The 20,097-nt window shown below is 41.1% G+C and overlaps 2 protein-coding genes across 2 annotated transcripts; one reads left to right on the top strand and one right to left on the bottom strand.

The window, feature by feature from the left end:
* The first annotated feature begins 224 nt into the window (after positions 1-224).
* On the top strand, positions 225-7,956 carry aurka (aurora kinase A). The gene is made up of 9 exons (XM_041816287.1): positions 225-546; positions 984-1,049; positions 3,628-3,964; positions 4,054-4,096; positions 4,192-4,383; positions 5,187-5,325; positions 5,537-5,685; positions 7,054-7,228; positions 7,387-7,956. The coding sequence occupies exons 2-9, from the start codon at positions 987-989 to the stop codon at positions 7,567-7,569; spliced, it is 1,281 nt and encodes a 426-aa protein (XP_041672221.1). The 5' UTR covers positions 225-546; positions 984-986; the 3' UTR covers positions 7,570-7,956.
* Positions 7,957-11,023: 3,067 nt separating this feature from the next.
* Positions 11,024-15,139, bottom strand: slc32a1 (solute carrier family 32 member 1). Its single transcript, XM_041783363.1, has 2 exons — positions 14,287-15,139; positions 11,024-13,202 (listed from the first exon to the last, which is right to left on the bottom strand). Exons 1-2 carry the CDS (start codon positions 14,677-14,679, stop codon positions 12,015-12,017), a joined length of 1,581 nt encoding a protein of 526 aa, XP_041639297.1. The 5' UTR covers positions 14,680-15,139; the 3' UTR covers positions 11,024-12,014.
* Between the last annotated feature and the right edge of the window lie 4,958 nt (positions 15,140-20,097).

The following is a 20,097-nucleotide window of genomic DNA, read 5'->3' as shown; positions in this document are numbered from 1 at the left end:
TTATACCTTTGCATTAGGCCTACATGCCCCCCCATCACTTCCTCCCATCTTGGGACCGGAAAGAGTTTCCTCCTGTCAGCCATGATGCTTCCCTCTACCGTTTAGGAGGACTATCTTTGCCGTTGCACTGTTTCGCCGCAGCCAATGGTGGGCTAGCACGAGCATCCCGTGAGCCAATGGGAGTCCACGGTATATTTAAAGGTTTTAAACGGAGGGACGTTTGAAATCAAACAAGCAGTGAAGGGAGGAAATGTGAGGAAACTATTGTAGCTGTGAATTTACATTACTTTGCGGTCTCTTTTTATCCTCATTCACGCGCTATTACGCATTTAAATTATTGGACCGGCTTTTGGAGGAATTATATTTCGACAGCCTCGTCTTGTATCATCAGTAATAACGAATATTCATGTAGTTAGCCACGAACACCAGCTCTTGTCAACGGGCCGACGTAGCTGCTAGCTAACGTTAGCGACTCTGGGCTTATATTGGTTTGAATTAGGGATACGTTTTCGCTCGGCCTTTGTGCAATACCGGCAACAGTTTAAGGTAAGTTGCATTTTCTTACAGAACTTTATTCGTATATTGCATTTTCTCTGTTTTGGTCTCCCTGGAGCAAACATTTGTTGTAAATTTAACGCTCTTGGTTGAAAACGTTACCCACGGCAACGTTATCCACGCGACAGAGATTGCTAACGTTTGAGCCTCTAAGGCTGGCGGGCATGAAGTCTGACGTTTCTTCTTCTTTTTTTCTTTTATTAAATGTTATAGATATCCAAGAAGCATCCACGATCAGTCACACAGCTTTTTTAGAGTGAAGCGCCAATGTTGATTTTAACGCAATGTCAGATGAGACATCTTGAATAGCGGCTAAATCTATTATACACTTTTTATGCTGGTGTATTTGATCTGAAGCTTATATTTTGACCCAACACTTTGATCAGTGTTAATACTGAAGAAACGACTCACACTCTTCTTTCTCTCAGAGTATGGACTCTGCTGCCAGGCTCAAGATGACAAAAGACATAAAACCTCAGAAGCCTGAAGTAAAGGTAATGCACAATAATACACTGAGAATTAAGTTGAACATGTTACACTGGATTATGTTTGAATTTTCCAATCGTTTACCATCATAAGAAGTCCAGAACCTGAGCCCTAACCCAGTAATGCCACTTCAAACAGACAAAGGATGTCCCACATTATCAGCACGATATTGGAATAGACTGATATGAATATTTTAGTTCCAATGTAATGTGTAGGGCCAATATATAATTTCTGCAAATATTTACTGGCAATATATTGGCATGCATATTTACAGCATACATTATATGTTCATGGTACCACCTTGTCTACCTGCCACTGCTGCTGCTGAATGTGTAAAAAATTATCAGCCAATCACATGTTTTAACAAGCCACATTTTTTACTGGCTGTATATGTAATGGTGTATAACATTTTAATTAAGGCTTAAAGTGTAGATATCTTATTAATGTTAACTATAATAGAAATCCATCCTCTAATACTGGCTCAAAATGAAAAAGACATTATTTTTCTTGTGTGTTATAGATTTGAGGCTTTTTAGAGTCTTAATTGCAACTATGTCTACAAAGGTTGATACTGTCACCAAACCTCAACCACAACCACAAAGACCTGGATTTAAATTGCATGGTTTTCTGTTATTTTTCACTCTGCTGCATGACTTTTATTTACCTGCCACTGTGGCTGGTAGGTTGAGCACCTGCCACCCTCCACCGCACATAAACACCAGCTGGTGGCAGGTGCTAATTTCCAATCCTGATCAGCACAAGTGTGCCATCAGGTATGGGTGGTTGCTTAGGGTGCTATACAATCATTGTGGCCTTTCGTGAGCCCTGAACATTTTAAATGAATCCCTAAGCATAAAACGACAGAAATTGCTCCTCTCTCAGCTTGGCTCAGCCTCTCTTTACACTGTGCACACACAGTGTTTTTATTTTTTGAATAATAAAAAGGTATATCAGTATCAGCTAAAATGAACTTGGAAATACTGGTATATCAAATATCAACAAAAATCTTAATATTGTGCATGCCTAATATGGACTACACATAGGCTATTTGTATTCAGCAGCAGTTTTAGTGATTCTATAGGGCTTAAATAAGCAAAATCATAAAACTTATCACAGCCCTACCTTTGTTTAAAAATGTAACCTCTGAGGTCAATCAAAGAAGGCTGAAGGATTAGATTTTAAATATAAAAATGATTCAGGAAAAGCACACAATGGTGCATTGAGCAGACTGCAGGAAGAGATGGCAAATATTTATCTGATAGCATTGACCAACAGGAATGTCAAATGTTATTTTGTTAATAGTATATCTGTGGTGTAGCTTTGTTTTTTGTTTTTTTTTTCCTTCTGTGTGTGAGTGGTTGAGGGGAACTTCTATTTCTCCCCATTTGCCAATCACGTCCCTCATAGTATGGCACAACCATTGCTGTCACAGTATGACAGACGCATCTTATTTCTTTATGTATTTATTTTTGAGTTAATAGAAATGCAAAATGTCTCTGCACAGCACACTGTCCACCATATTCCTGTTGCCTCTACAATAGATACCATTATGGGTGGAGCTTCCTGTGATAAAGAGGACGCATAAATAAATGTTTCTCCCAGTGGCAAACCACCAACAGCAGTTGTTTTGAAAGGAATACCAACTCTTTTTAGCAAATACTGCATCCTTTTTTGAATCAAACAACCAACCGTAAGTTGTTAAAAGTTCCAAGTATTCGTTGTATTTTTCTGAAATGTCTGAGTTCTGGTACTTGTTGCTCTCTTCTTTGTCATACAAACAAGCAGATAATGGTAAATATGTATCCTCAATAGCTGTGTTTTAAAATGCTGTTTACCGTCTAAATGCATCAAGGATTCTTCAAAACAAATTTCAGATTTACAGACATGAAGAGGTGACCCTGCAAATCATGGAGATTATTGAAAATGCATACTAAAAGAGGGACTAGTTTGTGAAATAATAAACTAAAAACTAAAGGGAGGAATATTAAGACTCTGAATGGGCACTGCATCTGCTTTAAAGTATGAGGTTGTCTCAGGCCTCCTTTAAAAAAACACAATCATCATTATTATTACAATGCAAATACTGATGCATGGCTATCAAAGTTAGCTTAATATACTTGCTATCTGCATTATTTGAGGTCATTTCTTCATATTGCCCTCTCATTCCTCAACAGTAAAGAGCAGAGAAATAATAACATCATACTGTTTGAGGTGTAACAGACAAGGTTTAATGTAAAAAAAATCTTTGAATTGCTCTGATAATCAGGCATCTTATTACTTATGGAAAACGCAGGTTTGACAAAAGGCAACTGCAGTCACACCCAGGCCAGAATTCACACAAATTATCATGGGGACTAAGAAATGGATGAATGCTTATTTCATAAATATCTGACATACCATTGAGGTGGGAGATGTGCACATACAGGTAGTACTCCAAACATACAGCTAAGAGTTGAGGTTAGAAAATTGTTTGGCTGTTGAACTAAAGCATTCACAAACAAAAGGATGCAGCATCCTTGTTGCAGTGATGATCAGTAAACCGTATTAAAGACTGTTTTTTAAGTGTTTGTTTTCCTTTAATTGCAGACGATCAGTAATGGGCCAAAACGGATTCCAGTCTCCCAACAATCCCAGGTGGCAGTAGTTACACCAATAGCACATCAGCGTGTCCTAGGTGTGTCAAATGGACCGCAGCGCGTTCAGCGGCCTGTGAGCCATCAGAAATCAGCGTCTCATGTCTCTGCTACTGCCAAGCCCTCAAACCCCACCAGTCAGAATGTGAACCCTGCTACTCAGAATGGAAATCCTGCACCTCAGCCTAAACGTGCTCCACAGCAAAACCAGCCAAAGACAGATGTTCCTAAGGTGAACTCTGAGATGGCAAAACCACCATCAGAACCAGCAAAGGAGGACAAGCCACAGGGTAAGCTTAATAATATGTAGTTATACATGAAAAAAGTGGTTCTTTTGTGGAGTGGGTGGCTTAACCTCGCCTATCATCTTTTTTTACAGACAAACCAGCCAAGATTGATTCTGCAAAAACTTCTGCAGCAAGGTTTGTTTGATTCTAAATAATTTCTTTAATATAAGCTTTAAAATTTAAGACTTTGTAGCCATATTTCGTAACCATGTACATTTCTGCTCACACAGCAAACGATGGAGCTTGGAAAACTTTGACATTGGCCGCCCCTTAGGAAAGGGTAAATTTGGCAATGTGTATCTGGCTAGAGAGCGACAGAGTAAATTTATCTTGGCCCTGAAGGTGCTCTTCAAGAAGCAGTTGGAGAAGGCTGGGGTGGAGCACCAGCTGAGGAGAGAAGTAGAAATCCAGTCTCATCTCAGGTAAAGTAAATTGCATAACTGATAGATGATATAAGCCCTGACTTTATCTTCATCAACTAAATGAAGATTTGATAAAGTGATCATCAAAATTGTTAGGTTATAAGGAATGGTAGATGTCTATTACTGTCGATTCTTTACTGATATTCCAAAGAAAAGACTTCTTACTTTTGATAGCCAGTCCAAAGCTGATGTTGCTTTGATTTGAAGGGACAGGAAAAGAGATTCAATTAACCAGTCGGATAACTTTAGCAACTAGTTGTTGCTGAAGTTTATTATTTGAATTGTTTAAAAAAAATAAGAAAAAAAGCTTGCCAAACTAAAACAGACTGCTTGGATAAATATTGAGTATATATAGTTCTTAGTGCATACCAAATGGAGCAGAACACTGACCAGTAAAGGTCAGACTCTCCCAGTTTATCTCACCTGTATGGCAGAAATTGTGAATGCTTCTTGATCTTCATTTGGCTGTGCTCATGTGCCACATGACAAGTAGCAGTAAGGCCTGGAGATCCTAAAATTTGTTTCTTGATAACTTGTTGAACCAGGCAGTTTATAAATCAACAGAATCATGCTTGAGTCATCTTTGGTTCTTTGCATGTCTCCTCTCTTAGCTAATCTCAAATTTGGTTACATTTTGCAGTTATTAAAACTTCATGCACAGACTTTGACTGTTGTACCAAACATCAGCTGATGTGTTAGCCTGTGCCATTGTTCATATAGTTTCCAGCCTTTTCTATTGTCATTAAATGTCAGTTAAGTTTTGACAAAATTTCTCAGAACACTTCTGCATCGGCAACCCGCAGGCACCCCAATATCCTGCGTCTCTACGGTTACTTCCACGATGCATCTCGTGTGTATCTCATCCTTGAGTTTGCACCCAAAGGTGAATTGTACGGTGAGCTGCAGCGCTGTGGACATTTTTCTGAGGAGAGGAGTGCAACAGTAAGTCTGCTGGCTTTAGATTCTCTGCAACTATAACTTTGCTTTAAAATTAAGTGTTTGATGGAAAGCTGGGTTTTAATTCCACAAACATATTGGGGTTTACAATCCTTTTACTGAGTTTTTGGTGAATTTCAAATGGAAGAGGATACTCTTAAATAAATCTTGATGAATGATGTGTTAAGTAATGATGATGATTCATTTGCTTGACTAGTACATCATGGAGCTGGCAGATGCCCTCACCTATTGCCACTCCAAGAAGGTGATCCACAGGGACATCAAACCAGAGAATCTGTTACTGGGGGTCAACGGGGAGCTCAAGATTGCAGATTTTGGCTGGTCTGTTCACACACCTTCCTCCAGGTATGCACATATGCTTGATTAATTGCATGTCGCTTCCAGTCTTTTTTTGTAAAGTATTATCTATTGAGCCTGAAACAGACTAATATTACTGTAAAATTAGAAATGCAAGCTACCCCAGTATATGATTTACAGTCTGTTTATTGGAGTTTCTTTAATGGAAAAACATTTTAAACTCTCTTCCTGCGTGAAAATTTCCATTTTGTTCAGCAAAGTCCACAACATGCAGTTATCTGTGCAGCTGTATTGCTCTCATAGCACCATTTTGTTTTTGCCAAATGGAGTTTGCATATCTACAAGCCTTAGTGCTGCTGTTGAGCTGTCAGCTGATTGTTGTGAGAGTGCCTCCTGGCCCAGAAGTTGCTTTGTCCTCCTCTGAGGGGTCTTTATAGCCAAACTAGTGCTCTAGGAGCTTTATTTACTTAATAGTATGCCCGCCATTTTCTTGAAGTAAAGAATTATAATCGAACATGGGAGAAAAGTGGTTGAAAAAGAGGCACGACCCCCTCCCGTCTGGTTAGTGTTGTGATATCTTTCAGCAAGTCCTGAACATTAAGCAGCTTCTTGCAATACACAAACGGGGTATATTTTCTATCACATTAGGTCTCATACAGTGTGTAGCTGAACACTTACGGTCATAAAAGTCTCTGCATTTTAATCTGTAATATTGGCTGCATCAGTATATAGGACTTGGCAACTTTCTTGGTGGGGAAAGGGTCTATCTTTGAAGTTTATAGAAACACACATAATATCTACTCATATTTTCTCAGACTTTGACTCAGATCATTGTTCAAAAGATTCTAAGTAGTTTTTGCTGCTTTGCCTTGAACTGCTTGCTGCATTGCTCAACACTTCCCTCATGATTGGCAGTGGTATCACAACGTTTAGTCCATATCCGTAAGTTTTTAGAGAATGCAGAATTGTGTGTACTGAAGGAACGCAGAGTACAGACAGAAAGCTTCATTCCTGTACTGTGTTTCAAATGTAGAGTATAAATGAGCCTTTGGGGCACCGATGGCTTAGCAGTTAGGCCACACCCCATGTATGTGGGCCTGGGTTCAGGTCTGACCTGTGCCTCCCTTTCAGCATATCATATCTCACCCTTTCATCATTGTTTATATCTACTGTCCTCCTCAGTTAATAAAAACATAACATACCAAAAAAAATTATTAAAAGGTGTACCTTGTAAATCAGATTTTATGGTATGTTTTGATGAGAATAAGATTTTGGGCAGCATTTTCGTTGTGCTAGTCTGGCTTTCATGTATGTACTTCACTCATGACATCTATCATACTTGATGGTTTAACAGGTCTTTTCATCTATTTCTCTAATTTTCTTTAAAATTACCTATATTTCTCTAATTTGATTCAGGAGATCCACTCTGTGTGGAACTCTAGACTACCTGCCTCCTGAGATGATTGAGGGGAAAACTCATGATGAAAAGGTCGACCTTTGGAGTCTGGGCGTCCTTTGCTATGAGTTTTTGGTTGGAAAACCTCCATTCGAGGCCAAATCTCATGAAGAGACCTACCGTAGGATATCGAGGGTAAGTGAAGGATAACTAGGCTTCAAAAGTCATGATTTTTTTCATGTTATAGTGCAGAATCTGATTAGTTTTCTTTAGTAGGAATAGTTACCTGTTCTTTGATCTTAAGCCTGGACTTTGGTTAACCTTTCCAGTGGCTTTCTGGCTTTTCCTTCTAGGTGGAGTACACTTACCCGCCACAATCTAATATCAGTGATGGAGCCAAAGACTTGGTTGCCAGGCTGCTGAAGCACAATCCCATGCAAAGACTGCCCATTCAAGGGGTCCTGTCCCACCCCTGGGTGGTTGAGAAGTCCACTAAGACGCCCACAGCCCTGGTCAACGAAGAGCCAGGCCAATAAGCCTTTGTCTTTGGCTTCAACCCTGCATCAGAGGGCTTTACATGCGAGTGTGGAGTCATGCACAGCACCATCAGTTCAAAGGTGAAAACATTAGCATCAGTGTACTGCTGTAGATTGGAATCTGCTTGTGCTACTTTGCTGACTAAAAAAACCTTCATGAGGATGTCCTTGTCTGCAGACATCTTGAGCCACTTGGATATCTTTTTTTCTCATCCTTAATCTACTTTTTAACTTTTTCTTATCAATGGCGTCTCTTGCCTGTAAATATTTCACTGTGTTGTATAATTATGAAAGTTTTATTGAACTTTTCAAATATTCCATTACTTGAAATAAATAATTTATCATTTGTGGAGTATGTCACTTTGGAAACAAGCTGTTTTCCTGTCAGTGGTTGTGTTTTAATGTTATGTCCAATTTGAATCTTTAGCTCTCCATTTTTGTCTTAATTGATAAATGATCTTGATAAGAGAGACTTTGCACTGATGTCCAATAATGAGCGAGATGAACACTGTGGTCTGACGCTCTTTCTGGTGTTTGGCCACTAAGGGGCGCCAGTGTACCATTCAAGCTGAGCTGGGAGCATATTGCAGATTTTAGGGAGTATTAATCCTGCTGTTACTGATTATTACTCTGTTCATTGTTATGAAATTCAATTTCTGCTTAAATAAAAATTTGAAAGTAGTTATGTTGCTCTTAGAGGGAATTCAAGTGTATAAACTCACAAGTTACTGCTTTAGATCAGTGGTTTTCAAGCTTTTACCCAAGGCATACTTAAGCTCGGGCCAAAATCTCATGGCACATCATATTGATGTCTACGCAAAATAGCCTCTTTAACATGTTACAGTATTTCTAGTTGTACGGTTTTAGTAGTACTATATGTTCAAACAAATTCTTGCAGCACATGGTAAGAACACCACGTCATTTGGCACACTTTTAAAAGGTTTAATTATCTAGTAAGACTACTCTGCCAACATCTGCCTCAACAGATACAAAATTGTTCAAAGTAAGCCTGTGTATTAAGACATATCCACTTTATTCAATTAACACAAGTATTTATTTGTGTGTTGTACAAAGAAACAATTTCTACTTTATAAAGTTTGTTTTAAATATATTACATGTAGGCTGACATTTTTGTGGTTTTTCTTACCACTTCTTTCTCATCGTATTCACCCTGATCTACATAACTTCTTCCTCATTGTCCTTGTCAAAACTGCGTTTTAGTTTAAAATTAAAGGTTTTAATGATGGCATTCTATAGGAAGAATACAGTCATAAGATATAACAAACCATCCTATGGAGGACTATCCTTAAAACCTCTTAATTTGATACCTATTTGTAGTTTTAATAGAGGGCAACAGTGTGTCTTTGCATAAGGTACACATGGAAGACATTAATGTTACTCCAGTAAGGTTATTATGTCTTAATATTTGGTTTCTCTTCTAATGTACAAGATACCGTCAGAGGGCTGCTTTTTATTTTTCAAAAATTATATTTCTGTTGGTATTTTCTGGAAAGCATACTTATAGGCAGTGACAGACTGGATCAACTAAAAATAAATAAAATAAAATAAAATCGAAAAACAAATATTTGGATTGAAAATTTGGAATAAGCAAAACTGGATGGCCTGCATTTTGCAAATAGCTTAATTTATGGTTAAAGCCTCGGCCCTATATTGTTTAGATTTTACAGAAAATTCTTCAAGATATCTTTTTCTCTCTCCCTATTATGACATCATCCAGTCTCAACAGCGGTATTTATTTGTCTGTCTTGTCATTTAATACATTTCTGTTTGAGAAACAAATATCTGATGCCTTTTTTGGCAAGCATTGGTGAGAAGATTAGTAGTATCAACTTTTAAAATGTATTTTTCAGGATTGTCTTTAAATTACTGAAGCAGTAAGCCACTATGCGTGGCCAAATGTTGGGTGGCCCTTTTGGTATTTGCACACAGTCCAGATGGTTTGTCTGTCTCTGCTTATAGGTTTTCCAAATCAGGACAGGAACTATCAGGAGTGAGCTTTCAGTAAATAATGTAGTACAACTAAGACATTTGCAACTCTGTCTACAAATTTGATAAAGAAACCTGTTTGAACCCAAGGCAGGGACTTGAATCCCCTCATGATTTGCACAAATCTGTCTTACAAAAACAAATATGATAGCATATGAGATCACAATATTGAGGCAGCAAAAACTTATCATATTTTGAATTAAAAAAAAACACTAACATGACTGAACTTGCCTATGTTGTATGCGGGCCTGATGTGTTTTAATCATTCCCCTGTCCACTAGGGGGCTCTACAGGCAGGGAAATGCTCAGTTAAATGGAGACGTCTTTTACGTGTTCGTATCTTTATAAATTTACTTTAATTTTTGCCTACAGTAAGTTATTTTTTATTTACTTCGTTTTGTGCATGAATTATCAACACTTCCTGTTAATGAAATACGTGTGTTTTATGCGTATGATTAAAAACGACTCATTTTTAACACTGAATTAGTTTGAAGCTCGGGTTAAGCCACATCGAAATTATTGATGTACGAACAGTGAGTTCCTTATTATTATTTTTTTTTTCAGCGGTTTATCCGGTTATCTCTTTGAAACCAACGCATTTCGTAGCATGTGAACTGACCCTTAATAATAATTTCGTTACACCCTGTTCTTGGTGAAATGTTTAACTACGCACCGTGTAGTTTGATGATTCAACAGCTGCATTAGCCCCTCTCAGAATTGTCCAGATGTTGCGCATGAAAAAAAAATCAACACAGTGGATGAACAGGTCGAGCATAAGGCCTCATGCCTGCAGCAGAAAATCTGTCCAAGTGCTCTTTATTAGAGCATGTAGAAACACAAGGCCCAACTGACAATATGCATGCTTAAATTTGCTCTAAAAATAAAACTCAATATGGTTGCACTAATGTGCGGAGTGATGTCTAATGGGATTATGAACAGACAAAAGGCCTGTATCGACCCCAATCACTTTCTCACAGACACCAACATACACTCATGTCTTTTTTTTTATCCTCAAGGCCTTTCCAGGATGTCAGTTAAGCTCAGTTTCTAACTAAAAGAATACATCTGAATGCAACTATTGTCTCCAACATTTTCTGTCTTTTATTATAGAGAGAAAAAAAAAATACATGTTCTGACCGTTTGTCGTTTTACATAAAACCACACACATTTTTACAATATAATTTCACTTATGTCTTTATTCTTTAATATTAATTTCACGATATATGATAACGACTTTGAGATATACATTCCATCTTTTTGAAACCACAATAACACACTACACATACGGTTTTATAACATTTCCACAGGACCCATTGCATTGCACAGAATGAAAAATGTCTGTATGCACATTTTCCTCTTTAATGATCTTTTCCCCCCCCCCCCCCCCCAGATTTTCAGACACCAAAATTGCGACACAATAGTCTTTCAAATTAATTCTGAACAGGCCGTGTTTTTCTTTTACAGTATCGGAAAGCATTGTGGGAAATTGAGTGTGCACGATTTCAAATAGCCTCCCCTCTATGGCTGAATTTGAGCCAAGATGTGGGGGTTTCTTTTGGAGGTGAATTTCAGTATTGCCGATTTAAATTAAATTTTCACTTTGGAAAAAGAAAAATATCAAAGCTTTGACACTTTAAAACAGAGGAATCGAAAATTCTCTTGAATTCTTACTTCCCATTTTTATATCTTTTATGTGTCTGAAATATACATTCAATGCATAGTTTGTATAGCTGCTGTTTACTTTGATATTTTGCATTTTTACTATTTTAAACTGCTCGGGGAAAGGTCCAATTTCCTTATTTCTATCTATTTAACACACGTCAAGATGCACTGACGTGTTTAACTGCTGGTTATTGCCTTTGTTTTGTTTAATTCCCTCCTAACGCCACATTCACTGCCCATAATCACTTTAAAATAACCTATAGAAGAAGAGGGTGGCATTTCGTTGTGAGTTTTATTTTCCGTTTTAAATATCTTAATCCTCATTCAATCACATTATGTCGTCAAATATCCATCCATCACAAACTGGAGCGTTACACTAAGTGAAGTCTCATGTGGGGAAGCACCACAAGAGCGACGAGGAGACAATCTGCCCTTCTTCCAAATTTTGTTTAGGTCGATATTGTAAACGTTCACTCCACTGGAAAGTATGTCTATGTACGTTTGTTCGCATATTTATACAACATGAACTGTCCATATAGTGTGTTGTGGATGCATTAGATTCCCTCGCTGCCACCGGGTCTACTTCTCTGTGTGCGCGCGCATTATTTCTTAAATGATGCAAGACTGTATGTGTGCGTAAATGTGGTCTGTGCGCGCTTTTACGCATGGATTAAGCAGAAGGGGGTGGGGGCTGCGCTTGCTGCAAAGTCGTGACTTAATTTTTCTCACTAAATGGGGAGTTGCAAATAACATCTATTCCCGGCAATGGCTTGGATCTACTCTTCTATGTTATATTTGAAAGCTTCTATGAGCCCCTCCATGGAGTGGATAAAGCCGGATATGCTGCATATACCTCCTATTACAAAGATGGCGACATCAAAGAAAACCTGGTGCCACTGCAGCTTTCTCCATAAAAGCTTGAGGTGGAAGAGACTGGGAAGCAGAAAGCACAGGCCTGCACCCGTCAGGCTGCCGGTGAGACCCATGAGGAGGGCGAAATGTGGCACATAGATAGCCATGAGCAAGGTGAACACAACAAGGCTACATCGGAGAGTGAGTCCCCAGGATTTTAGGCGTCCATCGCCTCCGTAGCAATCTGGGAAGTACGCGCGTCCCCCTTCCTGAAAAAAGCTTTTCTCTAAAACCTCTACGGCAGCGAAAAACGGCAACGGATACGACAGCAAAGCTTTGGCCACGAGGAAGATGTTAACGACGGCTCGGATGCCAGGGGGCAGGTTGTCTGTGATGACCTCCTTGGTTTCGTCAGCCCAGGTCAGGTAGGCCACGAGGGCGAACAGGCCCTTGAGGATGCAGGCAGCAATGTGAGTCCAGTTCATCATGCAGTGGAACTCGCTCGGTTTCTGCATGTTCCCCTCCAGGGACGGCAGGAAGATCTGCGAGGTGTAGCTGAACACGATAATCCCAATGGAGATGGGGAACTTCTTGACATCGATGTAAAACTTAACCTTGTCCCAGGCCCAGTCCCGCGCTCTGGAGAGGCAGTACGCAATCACCAGGACGTTGATGACGAAGTGAGCCAACGTGCACAGCAAGCTGAACTTGGAGACGGCTTTCAGGTTCTTGAGGAAGGCGCAGGGGAGCAGAGCGGCGGTGGCGATGATGGCCCAGGACTTCTGGGAGATGGGCATGTTGGGGAAGCTGTTGTACATGAGGTTTCCACTAACCACCACATACAGGATGCAAGTCATCACGAGCTCTATGATTTGGGCTACATTCACGACATGGCCACCTAAAGACGGGAACCTGGGCTGGCAACAGGCGTTGGCAATGTCCACATAGGAGTCCCTCACACGGACCAGCTGCCCGTCTTCGTCCTCCTCGTACAGGCAAGCAATGAGGATTTTCCCCGTGTAGCAGCATACCACGGCGGCGAAAATAATGAGAAAGAGTCCGAGGTATCCTCCATGCAGGATGGCGTAGGGCAACCCAAGAACGAACATCCCCTAGAAACATTAAAAAAGAGGGTGAAACACATCATAAAGGAGTTAAAATGCAGTCATCAACCATTCAGTTATTTTTCCAAATATCTGATCATTTTATTTAAATCGCATCATCATTAAATTTTGGCTTTGACTCCTCAGCAGAGGATGTCACTCCCGTTTTCATGTTGTGGGTTTTCCACTTCGCTTTCAGCACATCCGCCCGCCTCTGACGTCACCAAAAGCTGGAGGAGACACACTCTTGCGTCACAGTGACTGCCGTGACCACAGCCGTGATAAGGCATGAAAAGGATTGCGTCGAGGGATTTTTGTCGCATAGCCTACACACACCAGGGACTCCACTCTCGAGTAAATCTGCGCCTTTAACTATGGCAGATCTATTTTCACATCAGATTCTCACCTTTGGACAAAATCACTGTGCGCAAAGTTGGCTCCCTGTGCGTAATTTTTCATGCGTAAAAGTCTTTTCTGCGGCTTTTGTCTCTGTACAGACATAATAAAACAGAGTTGGAGTTAACATGACTCGGTACACTTTATAATGCGATGCGTAAAATGTAGGCCCATGTGATATGAGAGTCTATGATGCCACGAAATGATCCAAAATGATTGGAAAGGCAGGCTTCCCTTCATCTGGTGTCATTTATTCGTTGCCATGCGTATTACTAGGTGAGCTGTTATCAGGCACAGGCATTGTGACATTGGACTTACACCTGCAGACAAAGAATGTGTGTGATGAAGAGGAGGAGGAGGAGAAAAAAAACAGGAAGGGGGCACAGGGCATCAAATACCTCCTTTTTTCCAGCGCCTTAGCTGCTCTAAAATCTCTGCCTTACACTGCTGAAATATGTTGGAATAAAAAGTCAAACTCTGCTATTAAACGCACTAATAAAATGTTAGTATTACTCAAGATTATGAAAATAGTTGCTTTAAAGGGGGAAATCTTAAGGGTTTTGTTGGGAATATTTTATTAAGACTGTTGGCGCAGGTGTGCGTTTATGTCGAATTTCACAGCTCCTCCAGAGGCGCACAGCCAATTAGAACCGCGCACCGGACCCGCCCGGTTACAATCCGTGCATGGCGTCTTTACCTGGATCGCGTTCGTGACGTTCCAGCCCGCCTCCCAAGCGGTGATTTTTGGTTTGACTTCAGACAGCTCGTTCGTCGGACCTCCGTCCTTAGAGGCAGAGTGCGGCGGACCGGTGCCGTCCCTCTGGTAGTGGCTGTCCCCCTCCAGCGCGTCTCCATCCCCGGCGCCCTCTCCTCCCATCTCTTCGCTTGTCAAAATGTCCATCTGCATGCCCTGCCGGTGGTCGTAGTCCAGGTCATCGCAGGCGGCGAAGCCCAGAGCCTCCTCGTCTGTGGCGGCCTGGAAGCCCATCCTGGCGAACATGCCGCTCACCTTCGCCTGGGATTTGTTGCTGACCGCGGTGGCTGCATTTGACAGTTTATTAGAAAGCTTGCTTTTGATTAACGTCGCCATTTTCGCTCCTCTCCTGGATCTGTCCGCAGTTTAATTAAGTGTTTTTCTCCTCCAGACAGTAGAAATGTGAGGCTACTTTGGGTGGCAGCTCTGGACTCTCTGCATCAGATAAAGCCACGCGGGGGGGGGGCGAAAAAAAAAGCACAAGTTGAGTTTGAAGACACTGAAGGTTTTCAGTTGCTATCTCCACTTCTTGCTCAGTGAACGCCTGCTGCTTTTGATTTTCCCGAGGTTCATGTCACCTTCAGACGTCGCTGCTCCGTTTCTGCATCTTGGCACTGCGCTCTGATGCTTGACAAGTAGCGCACCTTTTCAGTCTCTGAGGCAGTTTGGCGGTGTGCGCAAAAGCTTTACGCACGAAAAAAGGCGAGCCACAGGTTTCTGTAGGGGCTATAAGATCGCTTTCTTTCGGGTTATAAGGTGGCAGGCGGCGTTTCTAGGAGTCGGTTGTCGGCTTTCAGGTGCCTTTACTGATGCCAATGCGGTACCGTGGAGCCTGGGGGGGGGGGGGAGGCAGGGAGGAGACACGTGTCCTCATCAGCCTGCCAATGCAAAGCACGTCTCCAGCCCTCCCAGTGCCCCACCAGGAGAAAACGGGAGAGATTTGCTGCATTTCTAGGGGAGGTGCTTGTAGTACCCCCACCACCCCTTCCCCAACCCATAATCTATAATACCTCATCCAAACATCCAATGACATTCCGGGGGCCTCAAATCTTGCATAACTTTACGCGTATAAAAGAGGGCTGGAATTTGGAGAAAACACAAACTCTATGGAACCTATAAAATAACAAAAATATCAATCTTTTTTTTTATTTGACCTCGATCGAATTTATATTCAAGGAGAGGACGCGGAGCATCAAAATAGTTCCTCATGTTGTCTCTGGATTACAGGGATCGATTTCAAAATGATGCGCTTATTGTGGAAAAATATTTCCGTGCGTTTTTTTCTGTGCGTAAAGATGGTAAGGTTTTAATTTGAAACAGCAGGGATTATTTTTATAATGAAATGCATTATTTACAGTTTTTGACATAAGATTGCGCATTTAGTTGGGTCTACTTTTATCCCTCCGGCTCTGTTTTCAGTGAAGTCTTCATTCAGGACTCTCATTCATCCATTTACTCATTCAGTGGGTAGTAAAGATGCTGTCTGAGACATGGCGGAGTTTCCGTTGAGAAAAAATGTGCATGCCTTTACATTTGTACATCCAAAACTCAGGGAAAGCATTTTGAAATAAAATTTCCTTGACGGAGAGGAAGTGAGTCATGTTTTGTTTCGTGAAAATGCGCAAATGTTTGATTTTGATTCTTTGGAATCGTGAGTATTTGGATTATTTTCCCAGTTTGACACCTGAAAAAAAAATCTTTGTAGACTTTTATGCCTGAATGCAAAAAGAAAAAAACAGGTGCATTTTCTTTAATGCCATTTGATTGAGTTTTCCTTGTTGTATTCATATAAAGCAGTGGTGATTCTGCTTTGCATCACTGTAAGCCTAAACCAGCCTCAAACAGTTTGTTGACATTGCTCTGTCAGTAGTACTCCATGTCCAGCGTGCGCAGTGTTTCCTCAGGCTGCAGACTGCACCATCATGTGATACAAAGCCGCGGCCTACAAACACTGTCTGAACTACAACACTAACACTTTACTGTAACCTGCTCTGCTGCAAACACTCAGACTGTTTGCTCTGGGATCAAATAATCACATGGCCTCTTAAACGCGCTGAACATGCTTTATTCAATGAGCTGTAACCTGATAGGAGACGCTGGAAAGATCAACCTCACATGAAAAGGTTTATTATTTTTATAACAGGCTTAAGAGTGAGTTTCTGAGATTTAAAGCAGTGCCAAAGCTGGATGAGAGCCCTAATATTTCAAGAATGTAGAGCAGCATTTGGCGCTTCCCTCAAGTGCGCATCCATCCTTTAACACACACAGAGGACCGCTTAAATTTAATTTTTTTTTTTAATTTTAAGGTTTTCAGGTTTACATAATTTCCTGATTTTTAACTTGTGAATCTAAGCTGTGTCACAGTGAAATGTTTTAAGCAGATGGAGGCCGAGGTGTAGCCTATCAGGCCTGCGCATCTCCAGCCTGTTTTGAACAAAAATACGCACCACACGGATCGCTCCATCCAAAGCTTCTTTAAATTTTCATTCGTGGGATCGAAAATGGCTGCTCTCTCTCCCCTCTCAGCCCTGACTGAAAGAGTTAATGACAGAGTCTGTTATCAGCGCGCTGCAGCCCTGCTCTGATCTGCGCTCAGCGCTGTCTGATGGAGGCTGCTGCAGGATGAAGAGAGCAGCCGTGACACCGGCAGCCTGCAGACCCTCTCGCGACCTGCTGTACACACGACAATAACAATAATAAAAGGACAGTCAGCCTGTCAGCACCGTGGAGGCATTCCCACTGAGACTACGACATGACTGTTCTTTTTAAATAATCACAGGAAGGATCTACTTGTTCTAGGCCTCTGCCACTTGGCTTAAAAATGGTTCTCAGCTGGTGGGCTGGGACCCAAAAGTGGGCCAGGGAGCTTTTTTTAGGGGGTCACAAATCTGGAACCTGGAAAGAAAATATTACAAAAAGTCTACCATTAATGATCCATATGTTTAATTCATGATTTCTCCCATTACAGGTCATCTTTTCTTTAAATTTCAACAATTTGATTTATCTTTAACTGGAAAAACAAAGCAGGATTTTCCTGCATCAGTTTTTTTTCTTCAAATCTTTAGAAAACAGCCTAAAATTATCAGGAAGTTTATGTAAAGTAAAATATATGCATGCATGTCCTTCAGGGCTTTTGTAATAATGCGTTTTAATTTGTTTTGCCCAGTCCATATCTTTAATTCCATCCAAGGTCCAACCTGCAACATTTTTCATTACATAAATTACCTTTTCTAAATTTTTTGATCCTGAGGCTCCCCTACGTGAGGACCTCTGGTGTAAAACTGTGAATCGCCCCTATTGTTCTTTAAAATGAATCAAGTGTGGCCTGCAGGTCTTTAGACGTTCTGGGTTCTGTCCCGACCCCCTGGATGAGTCATCGATGCACTCTTGGAGTGATTTTGGTGAGCCGGCCGCTCCCGGGAAGGTTCACCACTGTTCCAGTTTTTCTCCATTTGTGGGTAACGGCTCTCACGGTGTTTCAGCTGAGTCCCAAAGCACAAGGACATGGCTTTAACCCTTCACAGACTGTCACAGGCCTCTGCCACATGGCTTAAAGCAGCTGGTGGATCGGGACCCAAAAGCGGGTTGAGGAGCTGTTTTTAGGGGGTCACAGATGTGAATCTGGAACGAAAATCAGGCAAAATGTCTGATTTATGATCCAGATAGTTATCATTACTCTACTATGATAAGTAAAGTTTGCATCTTTTCTTTAAATTTCTACCTATGTATTTATCCTTGTTAATAGGAACAGTAAAGCAGGATTTCCTTTGTCAGATTTATTTATTAAAATCTTTAGAAAACAGCCTAAAAATGTCAGGAAATTGGAGTGAAACTAAACATACCATTAAGCACGCACATCCTTTTAGGGCCTCCGTTATAAAGCATTTTATTTTATTACAGTATGTTTTATTCCATCTAAGGTCCAACTTGCAATATTTTTCATTAGATAAATTTACTTTGTAACAATCCTTAGTATATTTTGCTTGAAAAAAAATCTCTCTTAGAAGGTGGTAGTGGATCCTGAGGCTCCTCCACATGAGAACCGCTGGTGTAGAATTTTCCCTATTATTCTTGCAAATGAGGTAAAGTGAAGCCTGCGGATTTTCAGACACTGTTTTGGGTGCTTTCCTGACCTCCTCGATAACTTGTTAATGTGCTCTTGAAGTAATTTTGATAGAACAGCCACTCTTGGGAAGGTTCACCACTTTTCTCAAATTTTCCCCATTTGTGGGTAATGGCTCTCGGTGTGGTTTGCTGGAATCCCAAAGCAATAGCTTTGTAGTTGCTTTTGGTTCAACATGAATTTTCCCTCATTCACGTAAAAACAGCCTAAAACTGATTAAATCTTAAAATCTTCAAATTCTTCACTAAATTGTCTTTTGATTTAACATCCTGTTACAGTCTAAGCTAAGCACGCACGTGTCTCAGATCTGTGGGAACCGCACATTATCATTCATCTCCCAAAAGCAGGAAAGTGATTTTCTCCGTTTATCACCCACCCTGACAGTCATCAGGGGGTCAGGGTGCCACGTCCCAGGAGGCTCCTGCTCTCTGTCGATACGGAAAATAGCCAATCACAGCTCTTTATCTGTGCAAAGTGTTTTTTATCTTTCACCTGCACAGTGATGGAGAGGAAAATCCAAAAACGGCCATTGTGATCTCAAACTCATTTTCCTCCATTGTACACACCCACCCCCACGCACACTTTTCCCTCCTCCTCCTACTCTCACTCCTCACTATTTCACCCCCGGCTCTCCGTTTTCACATTACACACATGGGTGAGCTGGCACAAGGTTCCCCCCCACCGTTAACCCCCCCCCCCCCCCCTCCTCCTCCAACTACATCAACCCAGCCCCCCCCCCCCCCCATAATTTTTTATTCTCGTCATGATCAAAATAAAAGCATCATTTTAGTCATGAAGGAGGGAAATCTCTCTCCTTGGAGGAACAAAGAACTGGAAAGCTTGGTCTCAAACCTGATTATTTTATTTTAAACAAAAATAAGTCATAAAATCTGCGTGTGAGTGTATGATTTTAATGTTTTATGCTGCTGCAATGTGTTTTTATTATCATAATCATTCCGTGCAAAGCAGGGTAAACTGGGTTTCTTGTTTCCATGGTGCTGAAGGCAATTATGTACTGTAGGTCCACAGTGACTTTCATTGGAGGCTATCATTACCTCATCCATTAAATGTTTTCAGAGACAAGGTAATGACGAGTGTGCAGGGAGAAGGGAGAGTGCAACATGAATGGTTTTACGCACGACCCTGACTGAGCCAACAGAAAGGAATGATTCGGAAAGAGAGGGCTAAACGATATTTGGTATACAAGGTATCTATATTTTTCTCTTGAAACCTCAGCTTCGGTCCTGTGCAACATTATCTGTCATTTAACCCTTCATTGGCCGGTGTCTGTGTGCGCAGCGAGGCAGAAAAACAGCAGCAACACTCCTCACTTAATAAGTGACAGTGAAAAGGCTCTCTGCCCTCTCCTGGGACTGAGAGGAGGGGAAATTAGCCCACATCAGGCTAATCAGAGGACCTCAGAGTCCATTAACATTTGCATCACAATCACAGGTAGCACGCTGCCCGTGTTATCGGCGAGATTATGTGTCGTCTGAGCCGAGCTGATTCGTGCAAATCGTTTTTTAAAAAAAGCAGAGAGGGGAAAATCATTTCACAGGCAAGACGTGATTTGGATTTCAGCGCCACGGACAGCGTTTGTTTTTGCAGCGTTTAAAAGAAGAAATCCGCCA

This window comes from Cheilinus undulatus, linkage group 3, assembly GCF_018320785.1.
Source record: "Cheilinus undulatus linkage group 3, ASM1832078v1, whole genome shotgun sequence".
Classification (NCBI taxonomy): Eukaryota; Metazoa; Chordata; class Actinopteri; order Labriformes; family Labridae; genus Cheilinus; species Cheilinus undulatus.
The sequence above is the reverse complement of the archived record's forward strand: the minus strand, read 5'-3'. Positions and strand labels throughout refer to the sequence as shown.